The sequence below is a fragment of the Oncorhynchus mykiss genome, chromosome 30, assembly GCF_013265735.2.
Source record: "Oncorhynchus mykiss isolate Arlee chromosome 30, USDA_OmykA_1.1, whole genome shotgun sequence".
Lineage (NCBI taxonomy): Eukaryota > Metazoa > Chordata > Actinopteri > Salmoniformes > Salmonidae > Oncorhynchus > Oncorhynchus mykiss.
In genome coordinates, this window is record NC_050570.1 from 44,323,325 (window position 1) to 44,338,035 (window position 14,711).

Genomic DNA, 14,711 nt, shown 5'->3' on the forward strand with positions numbered 1-14,711 from the left:
CGTCCATCGTCAACTAAGTAAAATACATAGGCCTAAAGCCGACAAATAAAAACAAGACAGACCGCACGTACATGACCCATAAAGATTTTTAAAGGCACACTTTCCACTAGATGGGAAAACCCCTCTATGGGCTTTGCTATCACAGAAGCGATCAATAGCAAAGATCAGAGGTGCGCCCTCTACACATTTCTATGGACAGCAGCAGCCATGACATTTTTCTAAAACAGCTTTTCATTGCTTGCTCAAGAACTCAATGAGGGATCAAGTCAAGATCGGATCATGGACACACGTGCCCGATTCTGCAAGTAACACTTTTTTTTACAAAGTAACTTCAATAATATTACGTAATTTGAAAAGGTAACGTAAACAGAATACTCATACAAGTAATCGGATTATATAACAAGTTACTTTAACGCACAACAATGCTGGAGCGTCACTTTAATTACAGGCTCCTCACATAAAACATGAAGCAAAATCACTGACAAGACAGAATCGATCCTACACCAGTGCATGAATCGCTCCCCCACATAAAGTAAGTGAAAGATAGCTGGTTTGAATACCGGAGCCGATAGAGTGATAAATCTGTCCATGTGCCCCTGAGCAAAGCGGCCGTACTACCATGGCTGAACCAGTAAAAAAAATAAAAATTTTACTGCACCTGTCCAGTGTTTGTGACAAAACAAACATGCACACACACACAGATGGGCTGGTTGGTTTACCTGTCCATGCCCAGGGCTGGGGGCAGTGTGCTGGGGAGGGGGCTGGCTCCCAGTAGGGGTGCTGGAGGGCTGGGGAGGGTGCATGGAGCTAGAATGGTGGGAGAACTGCTGGGAGGCTAAGAGACAGATGGAAGACTAACTTGAACCTCAAGTATGTGGATTCAAACATAATTTACAAACCAAAGAACCATGAACTATGGCAATCTTAGACAGTCGCATCAATACATTTAATTTCTTCTAAGCAGGACCATGTCTAAAATGATGAAGTCTTGCCGAGTGTACTTTTAAACTGAAACTGTGCGTTATCTTACCATACATGGCCTGTTGTGGTCCCGGGGGACCCTCTGTCTGTCCGGGGTACTGAGGGCCCATAGCCTGGGGGTGGCCCGCCTGGGTCAGCATCCTGGCCCCACCCTGCAGCATGGAGTACACCGGCTAGCACAGGGGGAGAGAGCGGATAAAGAACGAAAGGGGAGAAAGAAAAAGAGTGAGAAAAGGGAATATAAGAACATTTAATTTGTAACTATAGAGAAAACATATTAGCTAAAGTTCGTTGGCTAATAACTCATACATTATCGTTACAAATGTTATTGCTAGATTATAGAAGAAACATAGGTAGCTACTTTTTCTCCATCCACCGGATGATTCGACATGGCTACAGTAGCTAGCTAGTTACACTGTATCCTGCAGGGAAGAGCGTGTTCCACGACATGCAGAAAGGAGTGTGGAAAGTGACTGATGAGCGCAAGCTGCATCTGTTCAACAGTTTCTACACTGTCCCATACGAGAAACAACAAGCGTTGATTCTCTCCGGCTTAGAACAGGTTAGAAATAAGACAAAACGCCTATTATTATAATAGCTATATTGAACACTTGCATAGTTTAACTTTGACAGTAATGATACGTACATTAACGTTAACTCTAAAAGTACTGTGTTACACAATGGTGAAATACAAACTCATTCTGTGTATAGATTGGGAGTGTTTTGTAGTTCTATGGTATGTTTACATTGAGGGCTTCATTTTAAATGAGACTAAGATTTCATGACTCAACTTTTAAGAAAAGTCATCAGTGTTAAAGTTGATAGACCATCTTTAAATGAACCTCCATACAAATGAATTAACTACATATTGCGTTCAAGTTATTTACATGAAGGGCATCTGTACTTGAAAGTACTTAAAACATATCAGGTGTTAAAAAAGGACATCTTACAAGAGTCATGGAAAACGTCACATATACTGTTCTTCCACAAACTGAAATCATCACTGGAGATATACTGTTCTTCCACATTATAAAAATTAAAAACGGCAATAAAAAGTATTTTTTGAAATAACAAAAAAATAGAAATTGTTGTTGGAAGATATGGGTATGGTGAATTATTTGTCAACCATAAAACACCTAATGTGGTACACACAATTAATAATATAAAAATAACTGATTATCTTAAAATGGAAAAATTGTCACATATATGGTTCTTCGTCTGTAGGATTCATTTAATGACATGAACAAAATAAACAATTTATTTCCTGTGCAAGTCAGGCATCTATTGAAACAAAGCCTCCATCCACAACACACATTGTGGACTGGTTAGCATTAGCAACATTAGCATGGTAGTAAACTACCTGTCCAGGGTAGTGGGGCATGCCCTGGATGACCTGACTGTACTGCAGGTAGGCCTGGGGGTAGGGGGAGGCCACCAGGGGAGGGCCTGCTGCAGACGCTGCAGCCTGGAGCATCTGGGGCTGGGAAGAGCCGTGGTGGTCCGGACGAGGGCCTACCACCTGGCCTGGGGGGGGGGGGGGTTAACAACATACAGATCATAACTTTAGTCTATAGTTCTTTACTTGTTGATTTCAAATGTTCCAGAGTTGCTAAATTAAAAGAGCGTAACATTGAATAGAGATTATGACAGTGTTGCGACCAACCTATTGATTAGGCAACAGAATGGTGTGAGTACCTTTAGATCTGGGATACTTCCCCTGCTGGACTGAAGACATGGTGTACTGATACATCTGAGGAGCCTGGGAAACAAAGGACAGTTAGACCCCAACCTCAAAATGTATACACACCATTTGTTTTTCAACACCCCAGACACACCAATGCTTATTTTTCACAGAGTCACACGCACAGCCTCAGTCCTAGTCATACCTGTACAGAGTGTCCCTGTATCTGTACGGGGGAGAGGTAGGACAGATAGGGGGTGCTGTAGATGGCCTGTTGTCCCGGGGGGGGCTGGAGCACCACAGAGGGGCTGGGAGGAGTGGGCCGCGGGGGGGTGGGGGCTGGGGACGGCTTCACCTGGGGAGGAGAGAATTCGCACAGTTCAGGTTGGTTTGTGAGGTAAGTAAGTGTGTGTTTAGCTGAACAAATCACACACAGTTACATCTGGTGTATGTGTCTGAACATATAGTTTGGACCACCACCCAGGACAATGGATCTAATCCCAGAAGCCGACCCAAAACAACGGCGCCGCAGAAGGGGCAAGATGGACCGACCTCCTGGTCAGACTCCTTAGACGTGCACATCGCCCACCGCTGCAGAGTATACTATTCGCCATGTCCAGTCTCTTAATAACAAGGTAGACAAAATTCGAGCAAGGGTTGCCTTCCAGAGAGACAGCAGAGAATGTTTCATGTCTCTTGGGATATGTTATCGGAATTGGTCCAGCCACTGGGTTTCTCCATGCATGGCGCCTACAGAGAAACACCTCTGGGAAGAGCGGGGGTGTATGCTTCATGATTAATAACGTCATACAGGAACTCAAGTCCCTCTGCTCACCCAACCTGGAATTCTTCAATCAATCAAATACTGGCTATATTACTTTCCAAGAGAATTCTCATCAGTTATAGTCACAGCTGTTTCCCCTCAAGCAGACACCAATATGGCCCTCAAGGAACTTCACTGGACTCTATGTAAACTGGAAACCAGATATCCTGAGGCTGCATTTATTGTAGCTGGGGATTTTAATAAAGCAAATTTGAGAACAAGGCTACCAAAAATTCTATCAGCATATTGATTGCACTATCCGCGGGGGTAATACAATAGACCACTGCTACTTTAACTTCCGCGATGCATACTCCCTCTCCCGCCAAATCTGAACACGATACCATCTTGCTCCTACCGTCTTATAGGCAGAAACTCAAACAGGATGTACCAGTGACTAGAACCATTCAACGCTGGTCTGACCAATCGGAATCCAAGCTTCAAGATTGTTTTGATCACACTGACTGGGATGTTCCGGTGAGCCTCAGAACAACATCGGTGAGTGAGTTTATAAAGAAGTGCATTGGATATGTACCCACTGACTATTTAAACGTACCCTAACCATAAATTATGGATGGATGATGGCATTTGTGCAAAACTGAAAGCACTAACCACCTCATTTAACCATGGAAAGAGGTCTGGGCATATGGCTAAATATAAACAATGTAGTTATTCCCTCCACAAGGCAATCAAACAAGCAAAATGCCAGAACAGGGACAAAGTGGAGTCGCAATTCAACAGCTCAGACACAAAACGAATGTGGCAGGGTCTACAGGAAATCACAGAACACAAAAAGGAAACCAGCCACATCACGGACATAGACGTCACGCTTCCAGACAAATTAAAACACCTTTGCCCACTTTGAGGATAATACAGTGCCAGCGTCGCGGCCCGCTAACAAGAACTGCGCCCCCCCACCCCCCTCTCCATGGCTAACGTGAGTAAAACATTTAAAACGTGTTAACCCTCACAAGGCTGGTGCCCCAGATGGCATCCCTAGCCGCATCCTCAGAGCATGCGCAGACCAGCTGGCTGGTATGTTTACGGACATATTCAATCGCTCCCTATACCGGTCTGATGGCCACCATCGGTCATCATGAACTGCTTTGAGAGACTATTCAAGGATCATATCACCTCCACCTTACCGGCCACCCTAGACCCACTTCAGTATGCATAGTGCCCCAACAGGTCCACAGACTGCCCTATCCCATCTGGACAAGAGGAATACCTATGTAAGAATGCTGTTCATTGACTACAGCTCAGCATTCAACACCGTAGTACCCTCCAAGCTCATCATCAAGCTGGAGGCCCTGAGCCTCAACCCCGCCCTGTGCAGTTGGGTCCTGGACTTTGACGGCCCCAGGTGGTGAAGGTAGGAAACAAGATCTCCACTTTGCTGACCCTCAACACTGGGGCCCCACAAGGGTGCGTGTTCATTGCCCTCCTGTACTCCTTGCTCAGCCACGCACGCCTCCAACTCAAATCATCATATTTGCAGACGACAACAGCAGTGGGGTTGATTACCAACAACGAGAGCTTACAGGGAGGTGGTGAGGGCACTCGGAGTGTGGTGTCAGGAAAACAACCTCTCACTCAAAGTCAACAAAGATGACATGGACTTCAGGAAAGAGCAAGAGGGAGCAACCCCCGTATCCACATCAAAGGGACAGCAGTGGAGAAGGTGGAAAGTTAAGTTCCTTGGTGTACACATCACTGACAAACTGAAATGGTCCACCCACACAGACAGTGTTGTAAAGAAGGTGCAACAGTGCCTCTTCAACCTCAGGAGGCTGAAGAAAATGTTGCTTGTTGCCCAAAACCCTGACTAACTTTTACAGATCTACAATCGAGAGCATCCTATTGGTCTGTATCACAGCCTGGTACGGCAACTGCTCCGCCCACCACCACAAGGCTCTCCAGATGTTGGTGCGGTCTGCACAACGCATCACCGGGGGCAAACTACCTGCACTCCATGACACCTATAGCACCCGATGTCAAAGGAAGGCCAAAAAGATCAAGGACAACAACCACCCGAGCCACTGCCTGTTCACACCACTACCATCCAGAAGGCGAGGTCAGTACAGGTGCATCAAAACTGTGACCGAGAGACTGAAGAACTGCTTCAATCTCAAGGCCATCAGACTGCTAAACTGCAATTACTAACTCAGAAGCTGCTGCCTACATTGAGAACCAATCGCCTGGCCACATAAACAAATGGATCACTAGTCACTTTAAATAATGTTTACATTACTCATATCATATGTATATACTGTATTTTATACCATCTATTGCACCATTCCTGTCACTCGGCCATCGCTCATCCATATATTTATTTGTACATATTCTCATTCACCCCTTTAGATGTGTGTATTAGGTAATTGTTAGATATTACTGCAATGTCGGAACCAGAAGCACAATCAATGCACCACACTCGCATTAACATCTGCTAACCATGTGTATGTGACAAATAACATTTGATTTGAATTTCTGGCCAAACAGGTTGCTGTGAGAAAACTTGTTCTCAACTACTTTCCTGTGTGTGTGTGTGTGTGTGTGTGTGAGAGAGAGAGAGACAGACAGACCAGGGTCATGGGTGCCTTGAAGACGAACTCTTTGGCGTTGGGGTTCAGCGTAGACTTCTTCACCTGACTAAAAAAAAAAAAAAAACACAGAAGAAGAGCGAGATGAGAACTCCAAATCACCTTTCAAATCCCTTTTTCATACATCCATCCATCCTCAACATGGCAACTACCTTGCCCACCTGAGCATGGGGCTCACTTTACTTAATTTAGCACTGCATCAACATTGTTATATACCGTATATGCATTCATAACGGTATTCATGATATTTCACCCAGACCTAGCATAATACCTACAGATGTGCCAACATCGTATTATTACTAGGGTTGTAACGGTACACTACCTCAGTTCAGTCTGCACTGTGACCCTGTATGGATACACTGCATTGTAGCCTATGCCTCGAGTAAATCTGACCTTGAAAAAAACATTGTAGGCTATTCCGTTAAAACAACTAGCACCAATGCGCACGTTGTAATCAAAATTTGTATCTTAAATTGACGCATTTCAAACTTTCCTTTTGTTAAACAGCCTGGTATTGGCATATACATTACTCTTACAGAATTTCCACGTGGGAGAGGATATTGGAAATTTAATCAAAGCCTACTGGATGACAGAATAATTTATAACTGACTTTTTCCTGACAGAACATAGGTACAGCAGATCCCCTTATTGTATGGGACACTTTTAATAGTGCCTTTAGAGGCCATGAAATTCAGTATTCATCTATAAAACAAAAGCAATTTAGGTCAAAAGAGTCCATAATAACAAAGGAAATTGCCTGAGGTATAGTACCATATGACAAGCTGTAGACCACACTATCTACCAAGAGAGTTCTCATCTATATTATTTGTAGCCATCTATTTACCGCCACAGAACGAAGCTGGCACTAAGACAGCTCTCAACCAACTCTATAAGTAAAGAAAATGCTCACCCAGAAGCGGCGCTCCTAGTGGCCAAGGACTTTGATGCTGGAAAACTTAAATCAGTTTTACCAAATATTTTGTCACGTGCAACCAGAGGTTATTTTTTAAATATTTTAAACTCTAGACCACCTTTACTCCACACACACACAGAGATGCATACAAAGCTCTCCCCTGACCATCTGGCAAATCTGACCATAATTCCATCCTCCTGATTGCTACTTACAAGCAAAAACAAAAGCTCAATACGGAAGCGGTCAGATGACGCAGATGCTACAGCACTGTTTTGCTAGCACAGACTGGAATATGTTCCAGGGTTCATCCAATGGCACTGAGGAGTATACCACCTCAGTCATCGGCTTCATCAATAAGTGCATCGACGACGTCGTCCCTGCAGTGACTGTACGTACAGATCCCAACCAGAAGCCATGGATTACAGGCAACATCCGCATTGAGCTAAAGGCAAGAGCTGCCGCTTTCAAGGAGCGGGAGACTAATCCAGACGGTTATAAGAAATCCCACTATGCCCTCAGACAAACCATCAAACAAGCGTCAATACAGGATTAATATTGAATCCTACTACAACGGATCTGACGCTCGTTGGCAGGGCTTGGAAACTATTACGGAATACAAAGGGAAACCCAGACGCGAGCTGCCCATAGCCGCAAGCTTCCCGGATGAGCTAAATGCCTTATGTTCGCGCCGAGGCAAGTAACACAGAAGTATGCACGAGAGCACCAGCAGTTCTGGATGGTGCGATAACGCTCTCGGTAGCCGATGTGTGCAAGACCTTTAAACAGGTCAACATTCACAAAGCCGCGGGGCCAGACAGATTACCAGGACGTGTACTCAAAGCATGCTCTGACCAACTGTCAAGTGTCTTCACTGACATTTTCATCCTCTCCCTGACCAAGTCTGTAATACCTACATGTTTAACTTCTTGACGCTACCCATCGCTGTCGCCGGATCATTTGTCAGCAACCGCTGACAGTCAAATAATATTACTAAAAAATATTCATATTCATGAAATCATAAGTGCAATATTGCAAAACATAGCTTAGCCTTTTGTTAATCCACCTGTCGTCAGATTTGAAATTATGCTTTACAGCGAAAGCAATCCAAGCGTTTGTGTAAATTCATCGATAGCCTAGCATAGCATTATGTACACTTAGCATCAGGAAGCTTGGTCACAAAAATCAGAAAAGCAATCAAATTAAATCGTTTACCTTTGATGATCTTCGGATGTTTTCACTCACGAGACTCCCAGTTACACAACAAATGTTCCTTTTGTTCCATAAAGATTTTTATACCCAAAATACCTCTGTTTGTTTGTCGCGTTATGTTCAGAAATCCACAGGAAAGAGCGGTCACGACAAAGCAGACGGAAATTCCAAATATTCTTCATAATGTCAACAGAAACAAGTCAAACGTTTATAATCATTCCTCAGGTAGTTTTTAAAAAATATATATTTGATAATATATCAACCGAGTGTAGGTTTTTCAATAACAGCAGGAGGAACAATGGCGGCTTTACTCTGTAGCGCAAAAACTTACTGAGAGCCCCCACCTATCCACTTACGCAATGTGATCTTTCACACTCATTTTTCAAAATAAAAGCCTGAAACTATGTCTAAAGACTGTTGGCACCTTAGGGAAGCCAGAGAAAAAAAGAATCTGGTTGATATCCCTTTAAATGGAGGATAGGAATGCATTGGAACAGAAGGGTTTCTAAATAAGAGGCACTTCCTGATTGTATTTTCCTCAGGGTTTCACCTACAATATCAGTTCTGTTATACTCACAGACAATATTTTGACAGTTTTGGAAACTTTAGTGTTTTCTATCCTAATCTGACAATTATATGCATATTCTAGCATCTGGTCCTGAGAAATAGGCCGTTTACTTTGGGAAAGTTATTTTTCCAAACATAAAAATAGTGCCCCCTAACTTCAAGAGGTTAAAGCAGGCCACCATAGTCCCTGTGCCCAAGGAAGCGAAGGTAACCTGCCTAAATGATTACCGCCCCGTGGCAGTGCTTTGAAAGGCTGGTCATGGCTCACAACAGCATCCTCCCGGACACCCTAGACCCACTCCAATTCACATACAGTCCCAACAGATACACAGATGATGGAATCTCTATTACACTCCACACTGCCCTTTCCCACCTGTTAGAATGATGCTCATTGACTATAGCTCAGCGTTCAACACCATAGTGCCCACGAAGCTCATCACTAAGCTAAGGACTCTGGGACTAAACACCCTGACGGACTACCCCCAGGTGGTAAGGGTAGGCAACAACATGTCTGCCACACTGATCCTCAACACTGGGGCCCCTCAGGGGTGTGTACTTAGTCCCTTCCAGTATTCCCTGTTCACCCACGACCGCGTGGCCAAACACCACTCCAACACCATCATTAAGTTTGCTAACGATACAACAGCGTCAATACAGGATTAATCACCGACAACAATGAGACGGTCTATAGGGAGGTGGTCAGAACTGGCAGGGTGGTGCCAGGACAACAACCTCTCCCTCAATATGAGCAAGACAAAGGAGCTGATCGCAGACTACAGGAAAAGGCGGGCAGAACAGGCCCCCATTAACATTGATGGGGCTGTATGGAGCGGGTCGAGAGTTTCAAGTTCCTTGGTGTCCACATCACCAACGAACTATCGTTGTCCAAACATACCAAGACCATCGCGAAGAGGGCACGACAAAACCTTTCACCCCTCCTCAGGAGACTGAAAATATTTTGCAAGCTTCCTGCCATCCAGGACCTATATAATAGGCGGTGTCAGAGGAAAGCCCAAAAAATTGTCAGAGGCTACAGTCACCCATCTCCAAAATATTGCAATTTTTTTTAAACAAGCCTTAGAAAGTGGGATGCAATTTCAGATTGATCCACCTGAAAAGGAACAAATAATACAAAGTGGTTAAACTCAAATATACTAATTGATTAATCTTTTAAAAAAAAGTATAATCTTCATAAATGATATCATAAATAGGACTGGTGGAGTTGTCACACATGCAGCTAACGCAGACATATGGAAATGTATGTTCTACCCAAAATTAAAAACAACTAATTGACGCATTACCACAAAAATGGAAGAGGCAAGTGGAAGGCGGGAAAATTACCGAACTTGCTGTCGGCCTTGCATGAAAGACCATGCAAGGCCAAATGGCTTCTTTGGGAACGGTGGGCAGTAGCTTGGATGAATAAGGTGCCCAGAGTAAATGGCCTGTTACTCAGGCCCAGAAGCTCAAATATGCATAGAATTAGTCGTTTTGGATAGAAAACTCTGAAGTTTCCAAAACTGTTCAAATAATGTCTGAGTATAACAGAACTCATATGGCAGGCAAAAACCTGAGAAATTCAACCAGGATGGGTGAAATGAGTTTCTTAGCTTTTTAAGTGATTGCCAATCCAATATCCAGTGTACATGGGGTCAGATTGCACTTCCTAAGGCTTCCAGTAGATGTCAACAGTCTTTAGAAAGTTGTTTCAGGCTTCTATTGTGAAAGGGGAGCGAATAAGAGCTGTTTCAACAAGCGGTCATGCTGAAAGCCTTTAGTTGTCTCGCGCGTGACGGTCCTTTCCTTTCTAATAACAACGGAATTTTCCGGTTGGAATATTAAAGATTTATGATAAAAACATCCTAAAGATTGATTATATACATAATTTGACATGTTTCTATGAACTTTAATGGAACTTTTACTTTTCGTCTGGATTTAGTGCCCGCGCTTTGTGCATTTGGATTAGTGAACTAAATGCGAACAAAAAGGAGGTATTTGGACAAAGATTGACTTTATCGAACAAAACAAACATTTATTGTGGAACTGGGATTCCTGGGAGTGCATTCCGATGAAGATCAAAGTGAATATTTACAACACCATTTCTGACTTTTGTTGACTCCACAACTTGGCGGGTATCTGTATGGCTTGTTTTGGTGGCTGAGCGCTGTACTCAGATTACCGCATGGTGTGCTTTCGCCGTAAAGCTTTTTTGAAATCTGACACAGCAGTTGCATTAAGGAGAAGTTTCTTTAATCCTATGTATAACACTTGTATCTTTCATCAAAGTTGAGTATTTCTGTAAATTGATGTGGCTCTCTGCAAATTCACATAATGCACCAATGTAAACAGATTTTTGGATATAAATATGAATTTTATCGAACAAAACATAAATGTATTGTGTAACATTAAGTCCTATGAGTACCATCTGATGAAGAGCAAAGGTCAGTGATTCATTTTCTCAATTTCTGCTTTTTGTGACTCCTCTCTTTGGCTGGAAAATGGCTGTATGTTTTGTGACTAGGCGCTGACCTAACATAATCGCATGGTATGCTGTCTGGTGAGGACCTGTCTTACAACAGGTCTACAAGCCCTCAGTCCAGCCTTTCTCAGCCTATTGCAGACAGTCTGAGCACTGATGGAGGGATTGTGCGTTCCTGGTGTAACTCCGGCAGTTGTTGCCATCCTGTACCTGTCCCGCAGGTGTGACGTTCAGATGTACCGATCCTGTGCAGGTGTTGTTACACGTGGTCTGCCACTGCAAGGACGATCAGCTGTCCATCCTGTCTCAGGCGTCTCACAGTACAGACATGGCAATTTATTGCCCTGGGCACGCCAGTCCTCATGCCTCCTTGCAGCATGCCTAAGGCACGTTCACGCAGATGAGCAGGGACCCTGGGCATCTTTCCTTTGGTGTTTTTCCCCAGTCAGTAGAAAGGCCTTTTTCAAGTTTTCATAACTGTTACCTTAATTGCCTACCGTCTGTAAGTTGTTAGTGTCTTAACGACTTAACGACTGTTCCACAGGTGCATGTTCATTAAACAAGCATGGGAAACAGTGTTTAAACCCTTTACAATGAAAATCAGTGAAGTTAATTGGTTTTTACAAATTATCTTTGAAAGGCAGGGTCCTGAAAAGTTTAGTTGGGTAGAGATATTGTCAGCAGCATACCGCCCTGCATACCACTGCTGGCTTGCTTCTGATGCTAAGCAGGGTTGGTCCTGGTCAGTTCCTGGATGAGAGACCAGATGCTGCTGGAAGTGGTGTTGGAGGGCCAGTAGGAGGCACTCTTTCCCCTGGTCTAAAAACATATCCCACTGCCCTGTGTAGGGTGCAGTCTTTTGGATGGGACGTTAAACGGGTGTCCCGACTGAGGTCATTAAAGATCCCATGGCACTTATCGTAAGAGTAGGGGTGTTAACCCCGGTGTCCTGGCTAAATTCCCAATCTGGCCCTCAAACCATCACGGTCACCTAATAATCCCCAGTTTACAATTGGCCACTGTAACTATTCCCCAGGTCGTTGCTGCAAATGAGAACGTGTTCTCAGTCAACTTACCTTGTAAAATAACAGATAAATAAATACAGATATTCGATGTACCGATTCCAGGGCACATGAATTGACACGCAAAACGACGCCAAATTCAAAGCTTCTAATTTTTCAATTTAATTTTTACAAATTTCTTGAAACCAATAGAATGTTATATACAGTTGGAGTCAATAAAACTATTTTCAACAACTCCACAAATTTCTTGTTAACAAACTATAGTTGTGGCAAGTTGGTTAGGACATCTAATCTGTACATAAGTAATTTTTCCAACAATTGTTTAGAGACAAATTATTTCACTGTATCACAATTCCAGTGGGTCAGAAGTTTACATACACTAAGATGACTGTGCCTTTAAACAGCTTGGAAAATTCCAGAAAATTATGTCATGGCTTTAGAAGCTTCTGATAGGCTAATTGACATCATTTGAGTCAATTGGAGTTGTACCTGTGGGTGTATTTCAAGGCCTACCTTCAAACTTTAAGTGCCTCTGCTTGACATCATTGGAAAATCAAAAGAAATCAGCCAACACCTAGGGAAAAAAAAAATTGTGGACCTCCACAAGTCTGGTTCATCCACGGGAGCAAATTTCAAACGCCTGAAGGTACCACGTTCATCTGCACAAACAATAGTACGCAAGTATAAACACCATGGGACCACGCAGCAGTCATCCCGCTCAGGAAAGAGACGCGTTCTGTCTCCTAGAGACGAACGTACTATGGTGCGAAAAGTGCAAATCAATCCCAGAACAGCAAAGCACCTTGTGAAGATGCTGGAGGAAACAGGCACAAGTGTCTTTACCCGCAATAAAACGAGCCCAATATCAACATAACCTGAAAGCCCGCTCAGCAAGGAAGAAGCCACTGCTCCAAAACTGCCATAAAAAGCCAGACTACGGTTTGCAACTGCACATGGGGACAAAGATTGTACTTTTTGGAGAAATGTCCTCTGGTCTGATGAAACAAAAATAGAACTGTTCGCCATAATGACCATCGTTATGTTTGGAGGAAAATGGGGGAGGCTTGCAAGCCAAAGAACACCACCCCAACCGTGAAGCACAGGGGTGGCAGCATCTTGTTGTGGGGGTGCTTTGCTGCAGGAGGAACTGGTGCGCTTCACAAAATAGACATCATGAGGACGGAACATTTTGAGGATATATTGAAGCAACATCAAGACATCAGCCAGGAAGTTAAAGCTTGGTCGCAAATGGGTCTTCCACGTGGACAATGACCCCAAGCACACTTCCAAAGTTGTGGCAAAATGGCTTAAGGACAACAAAGTCAAGGTATTGGAGTGGCCATCACAAAGCCCTGACCTCAGTCCAATAGAACATTTGTGGGCAGAACTGAAAAAGCCTGTGTGAGCAAGGAGGCCTAGAAACCTCACTCAGTTACACCAGCTCTGTCAGGAAGAATGGGCCAAAATTCACCCAATTTATTGTGGAAAGCTTTTGGAAGACTACCTGGAACGTTTGACCCAAGTTAAACAATTTAAAGGCAATGCTACCAAATACTAATTGAGTGTATGTAAAATTCAGACCCACTGGGAATGTGATGAATGATTTAGTTCAGCTTTATTTCTTTCTCTCTACGATTATTCAGACATTTCACATTCTTAAAATAAAAGTGGTGATCCTAAGACAGGGAATTTTAACTAGGATTAAATGTCGGAACATTAATGGAAGCAACAATCTGTCTGCAATATTAAAGCAGATAAAAAATAAAAAATGAAACAGTCTGAAACTAGTTATGTACGTTGTCGAGTTGTGGGGTCAATAAACCAGAATTGGAGGATCCTCAATTATCATTTAAAATCTCAAATTTCCCAACATTTTGGCTTCAAAGTAGACTATAATGGCAATGGACAGAGATGTGGATAAAACGCTAACAGTATGTCGCCACTGCTAAATGAGAATACCCTAATAAACATGTTGACACATTAACACCACAGAATACCGGAACAAGAAAAACAGCAACACATCGTCTCCTCTATGCATTCAAACAGCTGAGTATGACCAGGCCAAAGACATTACAAGAGCAAAATGTAGGCTATGTTAATATTTTTTACAGTCTGGGTTATAGCTGCGGATATACGCCCATTCTCGGTGGTTGAGAAAAGGGGGTTTAAGCACCTCGTAAAAGTGCTCGAGCTACGTTACCACTTCCCTCTTGCACCCATTTCAGCAAACAGGTTACTTGCTCTATATACGCAAACCAAAGCAGAAGTTTCCAGTGATTTGCCCTATGCACCATGTGTTGCGCTTACTTAACAGTGAGCCTATCACATTTACCCCATAGCGCGTTTGTAATCAAGAGGGAAGTGGGTATTTACCATATACGACTGGGAAAAACTCACTTGAACGGCCCTCAAGCTTGTAATTACTAATGGGAAACTTGT

At 43.3% G+C, this 14,711-nt stretch overlaps 1 protein-coding gene across 3 annotated transcripts in view; it reads right to left on the bottom strand.

Annotated features, from left to right (window-relative positions):
* LOC110521888 (ataxin-2-like protein) overlaps window positions 1-14,711 on the bottom strand; it is an 86,853-nt gene that overhangs the window by 6,702 nt on the left and 65,440 nt on the right. For all 3 annotated transcript variants that reach the window (XM_021599827.2, XM_036969212.1, XM_021599828.2), the window contains 6 exons: window positions 6,065-6,131; window positions 2,868-3,017; window positions 2,677-2,740; window positions 2,342-2,505; window positions 1,031-1,154; window positions 720-835 (listed from right to left, as the gene is read on the bottom strand). In XM_021599827.2, the coding sequence (XP_021455502.2) occupies window positions 720-835; window positions 1,031-1,154; window positions 2,342-2,505; window positions 2,677-2,740; window positions 2,868-3,017; window positions 6,065-6,131 (685 nt within the window). The remainder of the gene's footprint in view (window positions 1-719; window positions 836-1,030; window positions 1,155-2,341; window positions 2,506-2,676; window positions 2,741-2,867; window positions 3,018-6,064; window positions 6,132-14,711) is intronic.